Genomic DNA, 19,143 nt, shown 5'->3' with positions numbered 1-19,143 from the left:
ATATAAATGAACTTCCCCCATAGCTCTAATCCCATGAAAACGACAGCTGGTTTAGAAATCTCTTCTACATAAATATCACACTCTTCATGAAATCGACAGTCTTTTCATGGAAAAAAATTAAAATATATGCTAAAATTAGAAAATGCAAAAGACTGTCTAATTTTCAATTTCAGAAAAGTGCAGCTTGAAATAAGGCGAAGAAAGAAAAAAAATTATGTCTACTTATATTTAGGGTGGGCTTTTTCTTTTACATTATCACCATAACTTAGTAGAATTCTGTAATGACACCAAAAACTTGAATAAAAACAACATTCGTCTGCATGCCAAGATTTCCTTAAGAAGGGACCACTGTGTATAAGCCACCTGCTGTCTTTTCCGCAACATAATCTTCTCGTGAGCACATACGTATCTTACTTTGAAAGTTCCAATGTGTGCATCCAACAGAAATGTAAAAAGAAGGATTAGTCTCCAAGAAAACATCCTTCACTGGCATTCTCTCACCTTGAAGTCCCCTCTAACATTCTTCGTACAGTTCAGAGACGGAGCATGGACAAAACAGGACGTTATTCTGCAAAATGGATTGTTATTCACACATTGTGTCCGAGACTACCACAGCTGAGATTTCCCATTTCCAATTTAAAACACTGCCCTGAACAGTATTCAGAAGGGCTAGGGACACTCATGTTTCAATACAAAACTATCCTTTCTAATTGATCTTGGTGACTGAAATGGTATGATGAGGAGTACTAATTAAACAACTGCTTTTCACTTCAATATATGTGTTCATTCTCCCTTTCTTGAGTTTGTATCTGCTCTGTACTTTTTTTTAAAGGCAGCTTGGATTTGAAAAGTTCAATAAAAATGAATGACACAAAACCTACTTCTATCACCATGAAATTTCTTGCATGTTTTTACTGCGAAAAATATATCCTCTTTCTTCACTGGATGTCCCTAAAAGACAAGAAAACATATAGGCACATATGAGTCTATGTTACATGAACATCCACATTCACACCCATGTCAGATATCACATGCTATGGAGGTGAAATTCACCGACGTCAAGGGTATCAAACCTGTTTCCGGGGTTCAGTTTTAGGGAAAAACAGGAACTGTAGTTGAGCTGACAAGGCCTCTGACGTCAGCCAGACCTGGGCCCAAATCCCAGACTGCCCTATACACACTGTGTCACCCAGACAACAGTCTTCGGCTCTCAACTCAGTCGGCTCATTTAGAAAATGGTCAGAATAGCTACCAGTCAAGCTGCTTTTATTACTCCATTTATTAAGCACATTATAGCTGCCCAATAAATGTTAGTCACCTTCCCTTTCCTCTTCCCAGCTGGTGAAGATTTTGACAAAGGGAGAGAAGCAGGAGGATGTGTTAGTGTAAAAGAGGAGCTGACTCCCTTCTGTGGGCTGGTCTTACTTTGATGTTGGAAGTATTTTTATGGGCCCTGTATTATCCACCCAAGTCTAGGCTACAGCAACATCCTGTCCTCTGCCAAAGGCAGGACTACTTCAAACACTTGGGGGGAGGAGGGCAGTAACAGAGCCCTGAGCTGGCCCAGCCCAAGCTGACCACTCAAATGAAAGGGAGCACACAGGCAGACTGTGGACAGCCTACACTCAAGGCCAGGGATGGCTTCGTGGGGGTCTTCTGAGCCCTTTATTATCTCTCTTAGGCCTTTAATAATATTCAGTCATGACTCAAACATCATTTGAGGGTTTAGAGTGACATCTAAGCACAGCTTTGGCATGTCACTCAAGGCACTAGGAGGCTGACCCCACCAAATTACCTAAAAGAGCATTAAAGAACAAGCAAACATCATGTCTACAAAGATAGGCTTTCCCCCTCAGGGACTGAACAAACATTACAGATTCTTCCCCATTACTGCAGTGTGTGTGTGTGTGTGTGTGTGTGTGTGTGTGTGTGTATACCTATAAGGCATCTTTGAAAATGTAACACACAGACTTCCATATGACTGACTTGGGAAGAACAGACAACAATTGAGGATGATGCATATATTTGCTTTATGAGGAAGAATTCAACAACCTAGTGAATTTCAGGGGTCTTCAGGCTCATCCTGGGGACTGAACCAAGGGTATGTCCACAACAAGTCAGTTCATTCTGAAAGTTCTGAACAGTCTCAGGTGAGATCAAATCAAGGTCTCCAGCCGAGAGGAGATGGGCTTGAGGAAAAGGCTTAGGTATTAACAGGAAATGTTTGAAATCACCCTTCTAGGAATATTCTAGTAGATATTCCAGTAGACACATGCTGTATCATCACGAGAAATGACTCCAGGCGCACTAACTCTAAAGAGCTGTGGCAGGCAGTTCTGCACAAAGGCTCCGGAATGAGTCTGTGTGGTCACAGTTCCCACTCCCGCTCCCCAAGACGCGCTGTGTGACCTTGAACAAGTACTTCTCAGTACGTTTCTCTTCTCGTGCGGCAAACAGGGTAACAACAGTGCTTACCTTATAGGGCTGTTACTAGTAGAAACATGATATGTAGTTTTTACCTGGCACATTAACAAACGTTGGGGTTTTTTCAATATACAGGTAAAGTGCTAGACAACATCACGCACAGCATGCAGATTTTCCTTTGATATGCAAGAAAGTCTTTCTTCTATTACTTACGCAAAGTGGTAGGAAAGAACGGAACGTGGTAGCACAGTAGGCATTCACAGCATCTGTACAAAACTCGGGCACCGAAGTAAGGGGACGCCCATCCCCTTTGTCCCAGATGTAGAGGGCAATCTGTCAGGACAGGAGACAGCAATGAATGAAGGAACTCAGCCAACACCACGACTGTTAGCACGAAATCTCTCAAGGGAAAGCAGACCACCTCTTCTACAGAGCATTCAGACTGAACCATATCAATCTGTCAATATTCAACAGATTTATTTTTTTTACTTCTAAAAATAGTAATCTCAGGTGGGCCAATCTCATCTTTTTTTTTTTTTTTTTAACGTTTATTTATTTTTGAGACAGAGAGAGACAGAGCTTAAACGGGGGAGGGGCAGAGAGAGAGGGAGACACAGAATCGGAAGCAGGCTCCGGGCTCTGAGCCATCAGCCCAGAGCCCGACGCGGGGCTCGAACTCACGGACCGCGAGATCGTGACCTGGGCTGAAGTCGGACGCTTAACCGACTGAGCCACCCAGGCGCCCCCAATCTAATCTTTTATTGACAGGAATCCATATTCTGACCACCAAACAATTCCAAAGTCGTCATAAGCAACTGCAGGGAAGCTATTTTAGGGTCTGTCAAATACTGCCGTGAAAGATGAAAGAAAATATAACTGGGAGTCTGTTTTTCTACAGTGTGGTAATTATATACCTTGACTAACCAACTTGTTGAAAACATCTAAAACTGTTGGATAAGATATCTTCAAAATGATTTTAAATGGATTGCTAAATTGCCACAAAAGTATGGAACTTGTGAGGACAAACATGCAAAAGGAAGAGCCTGGGGATAAGGACAAGAAGGGTAATTTTCCTCAGTAGATAGAGGACTCTGGTGATGCTGTTTCTGGTAGGAGTTAAAAAAATAAAGACTATGATGCAGCTAAGGTGGGAGGTATCTGAGAGCAAACCCCACTAGAAAGCTAGGACTTTGGAGCTAGATGGAGGGGAAAAACCATTTCCAGATCTCCTTTGAGATCCTGTCATCAAATCCCAAGCTTCCCTAATTTGTGCCACCAGTGTGGGCCAAAACACTTCAAACAGCAGTAGAACCCTCTAGCAGCAGGGAAAGCAAATGCAAATCATTCCCGGGGAACCCACACCCTTAACGTAGGACTCCAAGGATTACCACAGATACGGTTCCAAGCAAGACTGCTCAGAGGAAAATCATAAAAAGCACATAAGACATGAGCTGATGACCCAGAGCCAGGAGACAAACCTTAATCAGACCAAAAAGACTGCAGGTCTTGGAATTATCAAACATAGATTACAAAATTACTGTGTTGAATATATTTTCATAAAGAAGTAAAAACTTTCACACGTCAGCAAAAAATGTGTTTAACGATCATATAAAATAAGCAAATTTGAAAAAGAAAGGACTAAAACTTTTAAAAATAAAAAAACAATTGAAATGAAAAATATAATGGTTAGGATAAGTAGTATATTAAACACAGGTGAATAAAAAAAATTAGGGAATTAGGGGCACCTGGGTGGCTCAGTAAGTTAAGCATAGGCCTTTGGCTTGGGTCATGACCTCGCGGCTCGTGGGTTCGAACTTGGCATCGGGCTCTGTGCTGACGGTGCAGAGTCTGCTTGGGATTCTCTGTTTCTCTCCTCCCTGCCCCTACCCTGCTTGTGCTCTCTCTCTCTCTCTCAAAATAAATTTAAAAAAATTAAGGGACTAAAAGATGAAGGTCCCCAAATTATCTGAAATAGCACAGCAGAAACAGAGGGGGGGGAAACATAAGACAAAAGTTCAGAGAGCTAGCCCAGATCCGGGAGGCGATAGCAGACAGAATGGGGATAAGAACATACTTGAAAAGACAATGGCTGCAAATCTCCAAAATTACGTAAGGGTCAAAGAATCCCAAGCGAGATTTTTTTTTTTAAGTCTACATCTAGACATCTCACAGTGAAACTGCAGAATGCCAAAGACAAAGAAACAATCTTAAAAGCAGGCAAAGACAAAGGCAGATTACCTACAAAGAAGCCACATGAGACTGATGTTTATTTCCCACAGCAATTGCCACAGCAATAACAGAAAAGCCAGAACACAGTGCAGTGACCCCACTGTGATGAGAGAAAAGGACAGACAACCTACGATGGTAAACACAAGGTAACTATGTTTCAAGAACAAAGCTGACATAAATGTTTCGTTCATTTGTTGTTAAGTAGGCTTCAAACCCAGCGTGGAGCCCAACGCAGGGCTTGAACTCAGAACCCTGGGATCAAGACCTGAGCTGAGATCAAGAGTCAGATGCCAACTGAACCGCCCAGGTGCCCCAATGGAAGTGTTTTTAAGGGGAAAAAATGAGAATTTATGACCTCACTATTAGAAATTCTGAAGGACATGCCTCAGCAAGAATAAAAATGATCCCAGAAAATACATAATTAAGCTCATACAAATGTTAACTACACAAAGATAATATTTGAGGGGTTAAAAAGATGCTGGACAGCAAGAAGTATATAAATTGTGAGGGGGATAATCAGAGTTCAATTATTCTAAGTCCCCTGATTTTTTTTTAGGTGATCAACTAGCCATTATTAAGAATGCATGTTAAAATATTTAAATGAAGGTACAGTAAGGCAAGGTAAGTACCAGTAAGGTACACATACAGAGACTGAACTTCCAAAATAGCAGAGAAGGACAAAATGGGAAAAGAAACAACAAAAAAAAGACATTTTAATTTTTTTAATGTTTATTTTTGAGAGAGAGAGAGCACAAGAAAGTGAAGGGCAGGGAGAGGGGGGGCACAGAGGATCTGAAGCAGGATCTGTGCTGACACCATAGAGCCTGATGCGGGGTTCGAACTCACGAACTGTGAGAACGTGACCTGAAGTCGGAAACAACTGACTGAGCCAGCCAGGTGCCCCAGAAAGTAAGGAAGTTTTAAAATGAGCCAGATAAAATGAGGGGCAAGGGATAAAACGAAGTGTTGGGAAAATACCATTCAAATATAATGGTAATCATGTTCAGTGTAAATGTAAATTTGCTACCTGATTTAAATTTTTTTTTCAACGTTTTTTTATTTATTTTTGGGACAGAGAGAGACAGAGCATGAACGGGGGAGGGGCAGAGAGAGAGGGAGACACAGAATCGGAAACAGGCTCCAGGCTCTGAGCCATCAGCCCAGAGCCCGACGCGGGGCTCGAACTCCTGGACCGCGAGATCGTGACCTGGCTGAAGTCGGATGCTTAACCCACTGCGCCACCCAGGCGCCCCCGCTACCTGATTTAAAGACAAAGACTGGCGGGGCGCCTGGGTGGCGCAGTCGGTTAAGCGTCCGACTTCAGCCAGGTCACGATCTCGTGGTCCAGGAGTTCGAGCCCCGCGTCGGGCTCTGGGCTGATGGCTCAGAGCCTGGAGCCTGTTTCCGATTCTGTGTCTCCCTCTCTCTCTGCCCCTCCCCCGTTCATGCTCTGTCTCTCTCTGTCCCAAAAATAAATAAACGTTGAAAAAAAATTAAAAAAAAAAAAAAGACAAAGACTGGCAAACTGGAAGAGAGGAAAAAAAAAAAGATATGTCCTTTTTAAGAAAAAGACCTCTATGCTGAGCATAGAGCCTGCTTAACATTCTCTCTCTCTCCCTCTGCCCCTTTTCAGCTCACATGTGCACATGCTCTGTCTCTGTCAATCAATCAATAAGGACACAAAGGGGCTGTAAGAAAAAGATAAGAGAGAATTATGAACCACACACCAAAAGAAAGCTGGTAAAGAAATATTCATAACATTAAATACACATTTAGTTCACATGAGGGCAAAGAGCATCACAAGAGATAAAGGTAAATTCGTAAGAAGACATAATGATTGTAAGCCTGTATGCATTGAGTTAACAGACTCTCAGAGTATAAAAGGCAAAAGCTGGCAGTTACAAGAGGAGACACTGGCGAATCCACCATTATTATGGAAGATTTTCTCATTCCTCCCTTAATAAATGACAGATCAAGCAGAGAAAAGTAGAAAGAAGGAAAGGAGGAAGGAAGATTAACCTATTAGATTAAACCTACTTCTCCTTTAATCTAATAAAGAGAATATTACACACACACCCCCAAATTATAGCATATACACCATTTACTTCACTTATGAAAAGGAAACATGAACTAGGCCATAAAGCAAACCTAAAAATATTTCTACAGACCACAACAATACCACGTTAGAGATCAGTAACAAGACGCAATAACAGCACACACTGATATGTTGGGTCACAATGAACAATGTATTTTTTAAAGTGGGTCACAGTCAAAAAAAAAAAAAAATAGTTAAAGGGCCTCTGCCCTAGAGAAACACCTGCAGAGGATTGTCTTAACACGCATCCTGCTCATAGAAGTAATGATTATAGTAGCAGAAAAGTCATGGCAATCCAGAAGCCCACCACCAGGAGAATGGATAAGTAAACTGATATAGTCATAGGAGAGACTACTGCAGGAAGTGAAAATAAGTTCAGTAGGGCTGCACGCAGCAACACGGATGAGTTTCAAGTCAGAACAATACTCCTGGTGCAATTCTGTTTACATGAAGTCCAGAAGGATACAAAACTGCATGATATGGGGGCACCTGGGTGGCTCAGTCAGTTAAGCGCCCGACTTCAGCTCAGGTCATGATCTCCCAGTTCTTGAGTTCAAGCCCCGCATCGGGCCCTGTGCTGACAGCTCAGAGCCTGGAACCTGCTTGGGATTCTGGGTCTCCCTCTCTCTCTGCCCCTCCCTCTCTCACACTCCGTGCCCCCCTCTCTCTCTCTCTTTCAAAAATAAACATTAAAAAAACTGCATAATATGTTATTCAGAGATACAGTCATATGATGAAAACTATGAAGAAAAGGAAGAGAGAATTCAAGAAAGTGTTTAGTGAGAATGAAGGGGACACAGGAAAGCTGCATTCAGGTAGTCTCAAAGCGACTGATGATGGGCTAGCTCTTAAGCCAGGAGGTGGGCTTTTAGATATTGTGACTGATCTTCATACCTTTCACGTGGGGTTAGAAATATTTTCTGTGTGTGCTTAATTTTTAATAGATTCCTGAACCTGGGTATCTATACCAAAGTTGACTTTTCATTAAAAATATCTAGGCAGGCCTGCACTTTCAATTAATCGTTCTTTCCTTTCTATGGGAGAAAAGAACGATTTTTTTACATGTATGTTTCTCCTCAAATAGGCTATTTCATCACATTCCAACACCTGAGAAGGTAAGGTGCTGCGAGTGCCCTTATTTGCTCCTGGCAGCTTGCCAGGAGCACATGTCAAGGTTGACCCCACCGTCCCATGTACGGATTCCTGCAGAAGGAAAGCTGGGGCCGTTTTAGGCGGTGAGATGCGCCTGTGAATGAAACCCACAAAGAAACCTTCTTAACAATGATTCAGGAATGATTCACGATGGGACCCCTGCATCTAGGACGACGGGTCACAGATGTCCACTAGATGCCAGGGGTGCTGGGGTCCATCCAGGCTGGCATGCCGCAGCTGCCTGCTTAGGGCCAACTGCCTCAGTTCTGCCCCAGAGGGCCAAGGACAGGGACACGACCGAGGCATATGTACGACCAAAGCACCGAATAAGACCAAAGGTACTTTTGCGACATTTGTGCATGTTTTTAGAAATCCGCCTCTGCACTCATCCACCTAGCTTTAAAAAAAAAAAAAAAAAAATCAAGAATCACAGATGCAACCTTTTCCACTGTTCCTTCTCCACCTACGTGATGAAAGTGAGTTTAAAAAGAAAGACCTAATTTGCTGGAGAAGAATTACGTTGGTGGGGAGAAAATGTATAAATGCATTGGGAAGGGATGCGCTGGTAGGGAATCAAAAACACCTTTTATAGCAAAACACGTGAATTCTCAGTTGCTACAACTTTTAAAAAAGAAAACAAGACGTACCTCATGTTTTAAATCTATTGTGAAGTCGGATTTCAGGGATTCACTCCTTAACCTCTTGGTAAGCCTAGAAAACAGATACAATTTGAGGCCGTTTTCTTTTTTGTAATCAGAAGAAGCATGGAACAAGAACATTCTCGAGGCCTTCTAATGTTTGAAAACAGATACAAGGACACACTGTAACATAAAATTAAGAGTTTCACATTCCCTTGAGGCAAAGCACTTGTGGAAATGGAATTATTTGTTGACCAGGAAACGAACACAAGCCTTTTTGCAAATGGAACATTCATTGTTTCAACATCTGGCAAATAACGTAAAATACACTATAATAAACTAAATGCCTTAAAAACAAAGCCACAAAGTTTGGTGACTCCTGATAATCTTGACACCAAATACTGGCAGAGAAGAGAACAGAAAAGAAAAGAAAAAAAAAACAACAAAAAAACTTGCATGACAGAGAAACATAAGTTGCTACTTTTCAGTCTCCTTCTTTTAATAACCCGAAGGAACTACAGTTTGTGGAGTTTTTAGGGGGGGAGAGAGAATGTGGTTTCAGGAAAGGAAAAAAAAAAAAACAACATTTCCAGTCCCTTTCTTGGTTAAAGGGTTAAGGAAATCTTCAGCGGTCCTTTCGGTGCGGATGAGAGCACCGCCAGTGCCCAGCTTCCCAGTGCCGACCCAGCACCGTATCCCCCACCCCGAGTGCACACCTGCCCACGCCTCTCCTGCTGAACGTCTGCCTAGCACACCCACACCCAAACCTTACCTGGCAAACCTTTCTTCCAGATCAAACTCAAGGGCACTTTCTCTGCAGAACTTTGCCAGACTTGCCCACCAGCATAAGTGGAAACTTCCTTTGCTCCCAGAATAGGAAGGAAGCTCCATTACTTTGATCCCATGTGCGACATCCTGTTGTGTGTAAATCCCCTTCTGCGCCACAGCTTCTTTGTATGGCCAGCACCGCCCGCCCACCATGCCTGGCCAAAAGGAGCACTCGGGGAGCTGCCTGAATGAATGAGGGCAAGATATGCTTTGATTCCAAGCTGGTGGGACGGAATTCCGTACGTAACCAGGCCGCTGAAATACATACGGTTCTGTATTTGTGACAGGGCTAGAGACTAGACCATCAGTCTCAATTACAACCCCCCTAACAGATATTTTAACTGGAGAGAAATCACAGTGATTTTTAAAGGAAAAGTAGTCATAAGTGTCAAAACTCTTTACTGAGTTTTCAGCCTCATTGAGCCACAAAGATTTCTTTAAAAATTTACTTCTAATTCAAGGAAAGATAAAGAAGGACACGGGTTATAATTTATGTTTAGTATTAAGGCAGTTGTCTCAGGGTGGATACTAATGCAGCTCGGCAGCAGATAGCTCCAAAAGCAGCCCGCGGAATCTCGGTCACATTCCTGTGCAATTCCTGCCCACAGACTTGTCAATAGGAGTGGGTGAGGACACGTACAGAGACAGCGTTCTCAGATATACTCCCGATAGACAGTGAGAGAAAAAATTCTGCCCTGGCATGGGATCTTGTCCAGTCTGATTTCTGCTCAGTTCGAGCCAGTTTTTAACTTTGGAATCTGGACTCCTGCTAAGTGCCTCCAAACTCTGATCAGATCACCTTCATACCTGGGCTTACTGCCACAGGCAAGGGACACAGAATTGTGATAGGAACCAAATGGCATGTGACATCCATTGGTAGATGGCCATGCATGACAAGCCCCTTCTTACTAGACAATAAGTACCTCCGACTTGTTACCCTCAACATGCTCTCTACTTTTTTGACTTTTCAAGTTTCTTTCTCATTCCATTCTTGAAAATCTGTATTTGGGGGAAATCTCAGAGAGGCAAAACTTGAAGACCACTGATAGAATTTCTTTAAGATGAACACTGACTAATCTGAGGGTAAACAGATATATACACATTTTTTTTAAGTTTGTTTGTTTGCTTGTTTGTTTATTTATTTAGAGAGAAAGAGCACGAGCAGGGGAGGCGCAGAGAGAGAGGGCGAAGAGAGAATCCCCAGCAGGCTCCGCAATGACAAGATTATGACCTGAGCCAAAACCAAGAGCCGGACGCTCAACCTACTAAGCCACCCAGGCACCCTGTATACTGACATTCTGTGGCTACGTCTAGCAGCCCGTGGAGTCTACCATAACCTTAAGTGATGGTTACCTCAACATCACCAACTTCATGTCGATGAGTCGCTCTTGTGAGCCTAAGTCGGTCACCTTGAAAATATGGTCAAGTCCTAAAAGTGTGCAAGGCATTCACCTAACTTAAAAGGCAAGTCCTAAAATGGGAACTAGGTTTCACTTTTCTATACAAGACAGCACAAGGGTTTTCCAAACGCTAAGTGCAGTGACCAACAATACCAGGGGAAAAAAAAAAAAAATTAAGGGCAGAAATTCCAATTACTTTGATAAAATATTTCCTCATTAAATATTTAGTTCCTGGAAAATAGGACATTTGATATTCAGTTTGCCTATTTTTAGAAGGCATTAAGTCATGTCCCAATAATACAGCTCTAAAGACACAACCACCTAGACTGGAAATTTGCAACAGACAGAGGGCCTCTTCACCTTCAAGTTCCTAGCTGACTCTTACAGTCCCATTCGTGAGCTAGTCAAAAGAGCAAACTATTGAAGGAAATCTAGGTAAGTTTTACTGGTGGAAAAACAACAGAAAAAAACAGTAACAGTGTTCTGTAAAAACACCTATTTGAAAAGATCGTCTTATTGTAAATGTCTCCAAAACTGCAAGTACTTTTTTATCGATGCTATTGTTAGAAGATCACACAGACGGATTACCAGGAAATGTTAGGCAGTGTTAATCCAAAACTCACTAACGTGGGATTACTAGGGCAAATGTTTTTGGTGGGAAATAGTCTATAAAAGTGTGTGCCGTAAAATGTTTTTAAGTAACCAGTTTTTCTGATGACTGGAGCAGGAGAAATACTTAAGCAACGGTTAACAGTTGCCCTACCTACCGACTGGGCCATAAAGTCAAGAAAAGGAGACAAAAGGTTGGGGGCGGGGGGCGGGGGGCGAGTTCAGTTAAGCGTCTGACTTCAGCTCAGACCATGACCTCATGGTTTGTGGGTTTGAGCCCCGTGTCAGGGTCTGTGCTGACAGCTCAGAGCCTAGAGCCTACTTCAGATTGTGCGTCGTCTTCTCCCTCTGTCTCTCCCCTGCTCTCTCTCTCTTTCTCTCTCAAAAATAAATAAACCTTAAAAATTAAAATTTAAAAAAAAGGAAACTCCTGTAGCGGGCACTGTTGATTGCCTACACAATATAGGAGCTTCCTCTTCCTTCTTCCTAAGAGACTTCTCATTTTGATTAAATTATTGAGCCCTATAAATGGGCTCCAGGGTCAGAATTCGTCTGATCCCAACCAAAGCACTGAAATTCCCTGCAACCATTAATGGTCCAGGAGTTGGTACATGCCTAAAGTTGACCCCACCAACTGCGAGCAGACAAGATCCAACTAGAGAGTGAAGATAAGCACTTACATTCCATGGTTAGAGAGCTTCTTCACTGCTGAACATAAGATATATATACAGAAAGCCCTTTTTGCCATGAAAATCAACAAAGGGAACCAGATTTAGGATGAACTGATGATGTATGTGGTTGCAGGATGCTGTGTACTAAGCATGAGAGAGACAGAACCTGCGTCCTCAATAACAGGGCAGAACCCCTATATCGGCCAACATAGACCTCACCTTCCAGTTACAGTAACGATACCTTCTTCATCCAGCATGCTAACTAATACAGTTTCTAATAACAGGGAGAAACAGCACATTAGCTTTGGAACTGGGAGAAAACAACTGGGAAGATCCAATTTTGCAGCCAGTGGGGCTCGTGGATACTTTATGCCTCTTTTAGTTCTAAGAATAATACCGGGTTCTTAAAGAATGTATAGAATCTCTTATGAGAAAACCATTTCTAAATAGATCTTGGCCACAGGACAGTTGCTATGCTAGATGGGTTACATTATATTTTGTTTGATTACTTGCCTGCATCCCAAGAGAAAGGAAGTATGGTAGAAGACACCACTATGGTAGAGCCCACATTTTTGTTTTGTTTTTGTTGGCAGGGGAAAGGGAGGGGAGGCACACCAAAGACCATGGATGTTAATTAACTACAAACATCGTGCAGCTTGTTGGCAACCGTTCAGCGCTGTAAAAGCAGACGACATGGAATGCAGAAGGCTGACTGGTGCCTTACTCCTCTATCATGCCAGAGTTACGGGGGAAGGGCTGGACATTTCCTGAACTCGAACAAAAGACCAGCCTTTTGGCCCCAATTCCCTTAGCCGCAGTTCCTTACATACCCCGCTGCAGTGGGGCCCTCGGTACTCAGAGTAAGCTGCCACTTGCCCATAGATGTTTTCAGCGACTTCGTAAAGAGGACGAGAGAAGCACGTGCCCGTGGGACCACCTCCACAGAACACCAGGTCATCCATAACATAGTCTCCCCTCAATAAGACCAGTATCTTGGCTAGTGCAGAACCTGGAGCACCGGTTCGCAAAGGCCCTGGCAGTGAGTCAGTGGTGAGCATGAGGTAGTTATGAGCGTAAGCCAGAGCCAACAGAACCTGCCAGGGCTTTGGCTGCCTCTACATCTTATAAGCAGTGAAGCCGGACGGCAGAATTCATAGACCCAAGAGGTTTTGAACAACAGGTTATGCTTTATTGCCTGCATGGCAAGCAAGGAGTTGGGCTAAACGGTCCTTTAAGAGGATTCTAGGAGTCAAAGATGGTGCAAAACACAGACTACTTTCACTCACATGGTTTAAAAGTAAGTCAAAAGGAAAGCAATACTTGGGGCGCCTGGGTGGCTCAGTCGGTTAAGCGTCCGACTTCGGCTCGGCTCATGATCTCGCAGGTTGCGGGTTCAGGCCCCGCGTCGGGCTCTGTGCTGACAGCTCAGAGCCTGGAGCCTGCTTCAGATTCCGTGTCTGCCCCTTCCACGCTCATGCTCTCTCTCTCTCAATAATAAATAAACGTTAAAAGAAATTTAAAAATTTAAGAAAAAAAAAAAAAGGAAAGCAGTACTTAACAGTTATTGATTACATCTAACTCAGGAAAAGGTGAAGTGCATTCCGTATCAAGGCACCACCAAGGTCCTTGCTAGATGGGGGAGGGAAAGAAAGTGAAACTATAAACTACCAGATTTGTTTCCCAGATGAGTGGCTTCCTGGATCAGAAGGGAGATATGAGGAGAGGGTTATACGGGCTTCAGAGAGATGGTTACAGCCCAGGCTTGCTGCCCAGGGTCACAGGTCTCTGGGTTTCTCTCCAGCCCTGGGAGAAGAGTGTGGCGTCTGCGCTCGGAACAGTGCACCGCACAGGACAGGGTCAGCTGTACTTGTCCCTCTCTCGGGGGACTTGGTCCTCCGGGAAACAGAAGACGACAGACTGACAAAGAGCTTCTGAGTCACAAGTCGGAGAAACCACAGCCACCAGAACTTCTGGAGAGAAGGCAGCCCCCATAGTTCCAGGCTCTGAAGCCACAGGGTGAGGACAGACCCAGAGGAAGGCGACCGCCGGGGCGAAGAGTCCCGAAGGCCCAAGGAACGGCCGAGGGGCTGCGGTGTGCCACTCGTGGCTCCAGAGAGTCCAGACAGAACACAGGGAGCTGAACTGGGCCCAAACACAGGGCTGCAGGACATACGGGGAGAAGAGTGTCCTGGGGGCTCCCGCTCTTCGAGCGGCAGCAAACCCAAGCTGAATGAATTTGAGAATAAAGATGACCCTGGGCTGCTGAAACGCAGTATTTTCCCCTCACCCCTGCGGAGAGCGGAGAGCAGAGCCAGGCCAACCAGTGCAGGGTGAGAAGGAAATGACAACTCTCTCATCTAGTTGCCCCTCCCCTCCTGCCCAGCCCCTCCAAGAATGGGGCCGGGAAAACGTATGAGCCCTCCTAGGCATGCCTGGCACAGGCTGGGGGCAGGGCGTCCTTGCCCGCGAGTCTCAGGACGGGTCTATGGGTCACACGTTTTAGTCGGAGATAACAGAATCCACTCTGGCCAGTTTGGGCACAAAGTGCACTTATTAATGCATAGAGTTGGCTGACAGAATTACTGGAGAGTCTGAATAGAGAGGCTCTAGGCTGAGATCCCCAGGACAACCTCCAGATTTATACTCCAGAAGTGGGTCGTCAAGGAGCTGGGGCCTCTGCCACCGTCAGGAAGTACCGTCTCGGCTGCCAGTCCCCAAAGGACTCCTCCTCTGTCATGACCTCTCAAGCCAAATGGACCACCAGGCACCGTCTCCTTCCCCATATGACTGAGTGCATCTGCCTAATGGAGGCCATCTCACTTGGCTGCTCTCTAGCAGCAAGAAAGGCTACACAACATGGAAGTTTCATTGTTACTGTCCCTTTGCGGATTCTACATTGGGAAGGAGGGTCTTACATCGTTAAAAACAAAAACAAAAACAAAAACACTTTCCAATGTCAAGGGAGTAGTCACCAAGTGTTGGCCAGCCACAAATGAGAAGGTAGGAGTACCGTGCCTACCCAGCCCACATCCACCACGGGCTCAAAAGGTTTCTGAGACTCTGAACCCTAGAAACAACACGCCCAATGTAAGAAATAACAGAAACCCTCCATCTTTGAAGATACAAAGTCCACAACCGCTTTACCAACTTTCTCTTCCCTAAAGAACAAAAAACACATAATAATTAATCTGAAGCATTCAAATTAAAAGCCTGTCAACAGTCATGGTTCTCCTGAATTACAACTTAATTATCTTTCCTTTTCACCTTGAAAAAAAAGCATTATTGTGATTATACACACAAATATCTGGGCCCGAATAGCTATGGAGCCTCTGATTAAGTGTCCCCCTTGCCTGGCCCATGTTTAAACATGTGTACCCACACACATAATCTGTCATCAGCTCCCACCCCCGAGCAATGTTACTGATTCATCTTCTTCCTGACAATCAAAATCAGATCTGTAGCTAACCAGATCCATTAATAATAGTAATAACCCCTCTGGGTGTAGAGTTCTCAGAGTACTTATGTGCCCTCCCTTGGTCCCACAATTTATTATTCACCTTATTTTGCAGGTGAGGAAGAAGAAATAAGGAAGGGGTGAGTCATCAGTCTGAGGGCACTAGTAAGTGACAGAGCAGAAGCAAGAACCTCAAGGTTCCTCAGGCTCCTATTCCAGGTCCTCCCACCCCACCACACACTGTCTCGGACTGCAAAACTCACTTGGGATCCATCAGTTACAGGACTCAGTGAAACAGAAGTTGAATCGCACATACACACACACACACACACACACACACACACACACACACACACACAAAGTCTAGTAAATCCTTACTTGTTTACAAGTGGAATACTAAGAGCCCAGCCAGCAGCGAAGTCTGGATATTTAAAAACGGTAGGATTTTCAGAAAAGGCATAATGGTGAATTATTGTAGATTCTTCATCATGTAATGCTTTTCCTAAAAACCATTCCTGTCAAATAAAGATATAAAATGTCATTTTCTTAAAAAGCCATTTCATATAGGACCAAAAACAAAGTCACGTCATTAATTTTAGTTAATTAAATCCTCTGGGCGATAGAGAATTAGCACAGATTATTACTTTCTAAAGCATTTTAACAAAAATGCAATACTCTATGATAAGCAAGACGGCATAATCTTTACAAAGAGAGTAGCTTAGTATATTAACAGGATCAACGAAATGGCATCTTTAGGCCATAAACATGTAGAAGTGGTATTTTATAGAAAATTCCACATCAAAATACTATTAAGGCAAAGAAAACAGTGTTCCTTTATGCCATACTGAGGTCTGCAAAGGAGAATCTGAAAAATCCCTTCCAGAATCAGTGCCTATTTTATTCATTTATTCATTCAATTAACATTTAACATTTATTCCATATCATGTGAGAACGCAGCTTATGCAATAGTGGGGGACACAGAAAATAAGTAAATAAAGCAGGTTCATTTGGTGACTGCGATGTGCTGTGATGAAAACGGAGTACCCAGGGACTTCCCGGCAAAGAAAGGGAAACCTCTCATGAGCTAACATCTGAACTGAGAGTAAATAATACCAAAGGGCCAGCTATGCACAAATCCAGGGAAGAGCCATCAAGGCAGTTAATACACAGTCCCAAGGTGAGAAAAGCTTGATACCTTAGATAAAAAAGGAAGTCCAATGTGGCTGGAATACAGTGGGTATGGGGAAATATGGTATGAAAGACACAGTCAGGGGACAGCCGAGGGTGCGTTTTAGACGCCCGTGAAAAGCAACACAGACTTTACTCAAAGTGCAGTAGAAGACTTACACTTCTGGCCACAACAGAATAGCCTGGATGGGACCCGCTCTCCCACTGAGAGCAAGCATTAAAGCTGGAGAAAACACTTAAACCAAATAATCACGGGCATCGGAAAACAAAGACAGAGAGTAGATGAAGAAAAATATCCGAGAAAGAAGGGAAGCCCATGCATGGGAACCCCATAGTCACTCCCCCCATGGAATTTGCTGGTTCCCATAGCAGCCAATGGCACACAACAGAAGGCAGCAGCTGGGACAGTGCAGCCTGCTGGACTGAGACAGCGGTTGGGGCTGGAGGCTGCCAACAAGGTAGAGATTTAAGTGGATCCGGAGAAAGGAGTCCTAAATTCTGCATATGATTTCCCTTCAACTCCTAGGCTAAAAAAAGCAAACAAACAAACAAAAACCAAGAGAAGAACCAAGTGGAAAGCAGCAGTAGAGGGCCTAATTGCTGACCAAAAGCTCATGCGCAGGATCTGCTGGAAGAAAGGGATCTAGGAGTAAGGGCAGTCTGTAAATAGACCTACCTAAACACGGTCTACAACCTGGAAAAATATTGCTCATATAGAAAGGAATATCGGGGCGCCTGGGTGGCGCAGTCGGTTAAGCGTCCGACTTCGGCCAGGTCACGATCTCGCGGTCCGTGAGTTCGAGCCCCGCGTCGGGCTCTGGCCTGATGGCTCAGAGCCTGGAGCCTGTTTCCGATTCTGTGTCTCCCTCTCTCTCTGCCCCTCCCCCGTTCATGCTCTGTCTCTCTCTGTCCCAAAAATAAATAAACGTTGAAAAAAAAAAATTTAAAAAAAAAGAAAGGAATATCATCCACAGCCTCTTCAATTTTTCACATACGGTATCTAGCATTTAGGGGAAAACTACCGCAGGTGCCAGAAAAACAGCACCAGAACAAAAACAGAGAGAAATGAGATGCACAGATAAGTCAAATTCTTCAGTTATCAAAAAATAAGTAGTATTCACATATTTAAGGAAATAGATGAAAAGATAAAGAATTTTACCAAAGAGCTAGAATAAGAAACAAAAGTCAAATGGAAATTCTAAAACTGAACACTGCAACTGAAATTAGGAATTCAGAGGATATTACACATAAGAGAAGGTAGGATTAGTGGCCTGGAAGATAAGTCAGTAAAAAATACCCAGATTGGTGTATAAAAAAAAAAAGAGAGAGGAGGACAATACAGAAAAGAGCATAAAAGCAATACGGGACAGAGTAAGAAGGTCTAAAACCCATGAAAAATTGGAAGACCGGAATAGGAGGAGAAATAGAATGAAACTGAGTCAACATTTGAAGGAATACAGCCTCAGAATCTTCTAAAACTAACAAGAGTCATCAAGCCGTAGATTCAAGAAGCTCCCTAAACACCAATAAAGATAAGTACAGAGGAGGCCACAGGAGGAGGTGGTCAAAAAAACCAAAGGTACAGAAAATCTTAAAAGTAGCTTGAGGGGAAAAGGGTGGACACATTTCTTTTAAAGGAACTAAAACAAGGCATATGGTTGAATTTGTAAGAGAAACAACAGAATGTGAAGGACAATAGAACAACGTCTTTACAGTGATAGAGGAAGGTCACTGCCACCCTAAAATGCTGTATCAAGTGAAACTATCTTAGCTGGAGGTGGAGGCTTCTGAACAGGTGCGTGGTATGATCTGAATGAGAGGCGAGATTATCAGGATTATTAGGCTAGATTATTGAGATGCTAGCTTATTAGGATGGCAAGAGGAGAAACCAAGAGGCCAGTGAGGAGACCCTAATAATTGTCGAGGCAAGAGAGGATGGTAGCCTGGACCAGAGCAGTAGTGTTAAATATGGAGAGAGGAGGAAAGAAAATGTATTTTGGAGGTAGACCCAATGGAATATGCCAGCATGGGGTTGAGGGAAAAAGAGGAATCGATCACGAGTCCTAGGTTTTTTTTTTACAGGAGCCACCTGGATGGACCATGATGCCATTTCTGAGGTGAGGGAGGCTGAAGGTGGGAGAGGTTTAAAGGGGGCATTAAGAGTTCGGTTTTGCACATGTTGGATTTGAGATTCCGATGAGACAAGCGGAGGTATGAAGCAGGCAGTCTGACCCAGGAGCAGGCCACGCATGGCTCACTCCCTTGGTTCCTTCGTATGCTGTTCAAAAGTGACCTGATCAGCAAGGTATTCCCTGAACATCCCATACAGAATAGTCAGCCCAACCCCATTCTATCCCGCATCGCTCTCATTCTGCTTTCTTCTTCTCCGCAGTTCTTATTACCACCTGACACGCTGTTTGCACTTTCGCTCCTTGCCTATCTCCCCTGCCCCAGG

At 43.7% G+C, this 19,143-nt stretch overlaps 1 protein-coding gene across 3 annotated transcripts in view; it reads right to left on the bottom strand.

Annotated features, from left to right (window-relative positions):
* The window catches only part of B3GLCT (beta 3-glucosyltransferase), a 120,152-nt gene that overhangs the window by 50,314 nt on the left and 50,695 nt on the right, over positions 1-19,143 (bottom strand). For all 3 annotated transcript variants that reach the window (XM_043576345.1, XM_043576363.1, XM_043576352.1), the window contains 4 exons: positions 15,879-16,015; positions 8,548-8,611; positions 2,638-2,757; positions 882-951 (listed from right to left, as the gene is read on the bottom strand). In XM_043576345.1, coding sequence (XP_043432280.1) covers positions 882-951; positions 2,638-2,757; positions 8,548-8,611; positions 15,879-16,015 — 391 coding nt within the window. The remainder of the gene's footprint in view (positions 1-881; positions 952-2,637; positions 2,758-8,547; positions 8,612-15,878; positions 16,016-19,143) is intronic.

The sequence above is a fragment of the Prionailurus bengalensis genome, chromosome A1 (genome assembly GCF_016509475.1).
Source record: "Prionailurus bengalensis isolate Pbe53 chromosome A1, Fcat_Pben_1.1_paternal_pri, whole genome shotgun sequence".
NCBI classification, from domain to species: Eukaryota; Metazoa; Chordata; class Mammalia; order Carnivora; family Felidae; genus Prionailurus; species Prionailurus bengalensis.
This window is presented reverse-complemented; position numbering and strand designations above follow the sequence as displayed.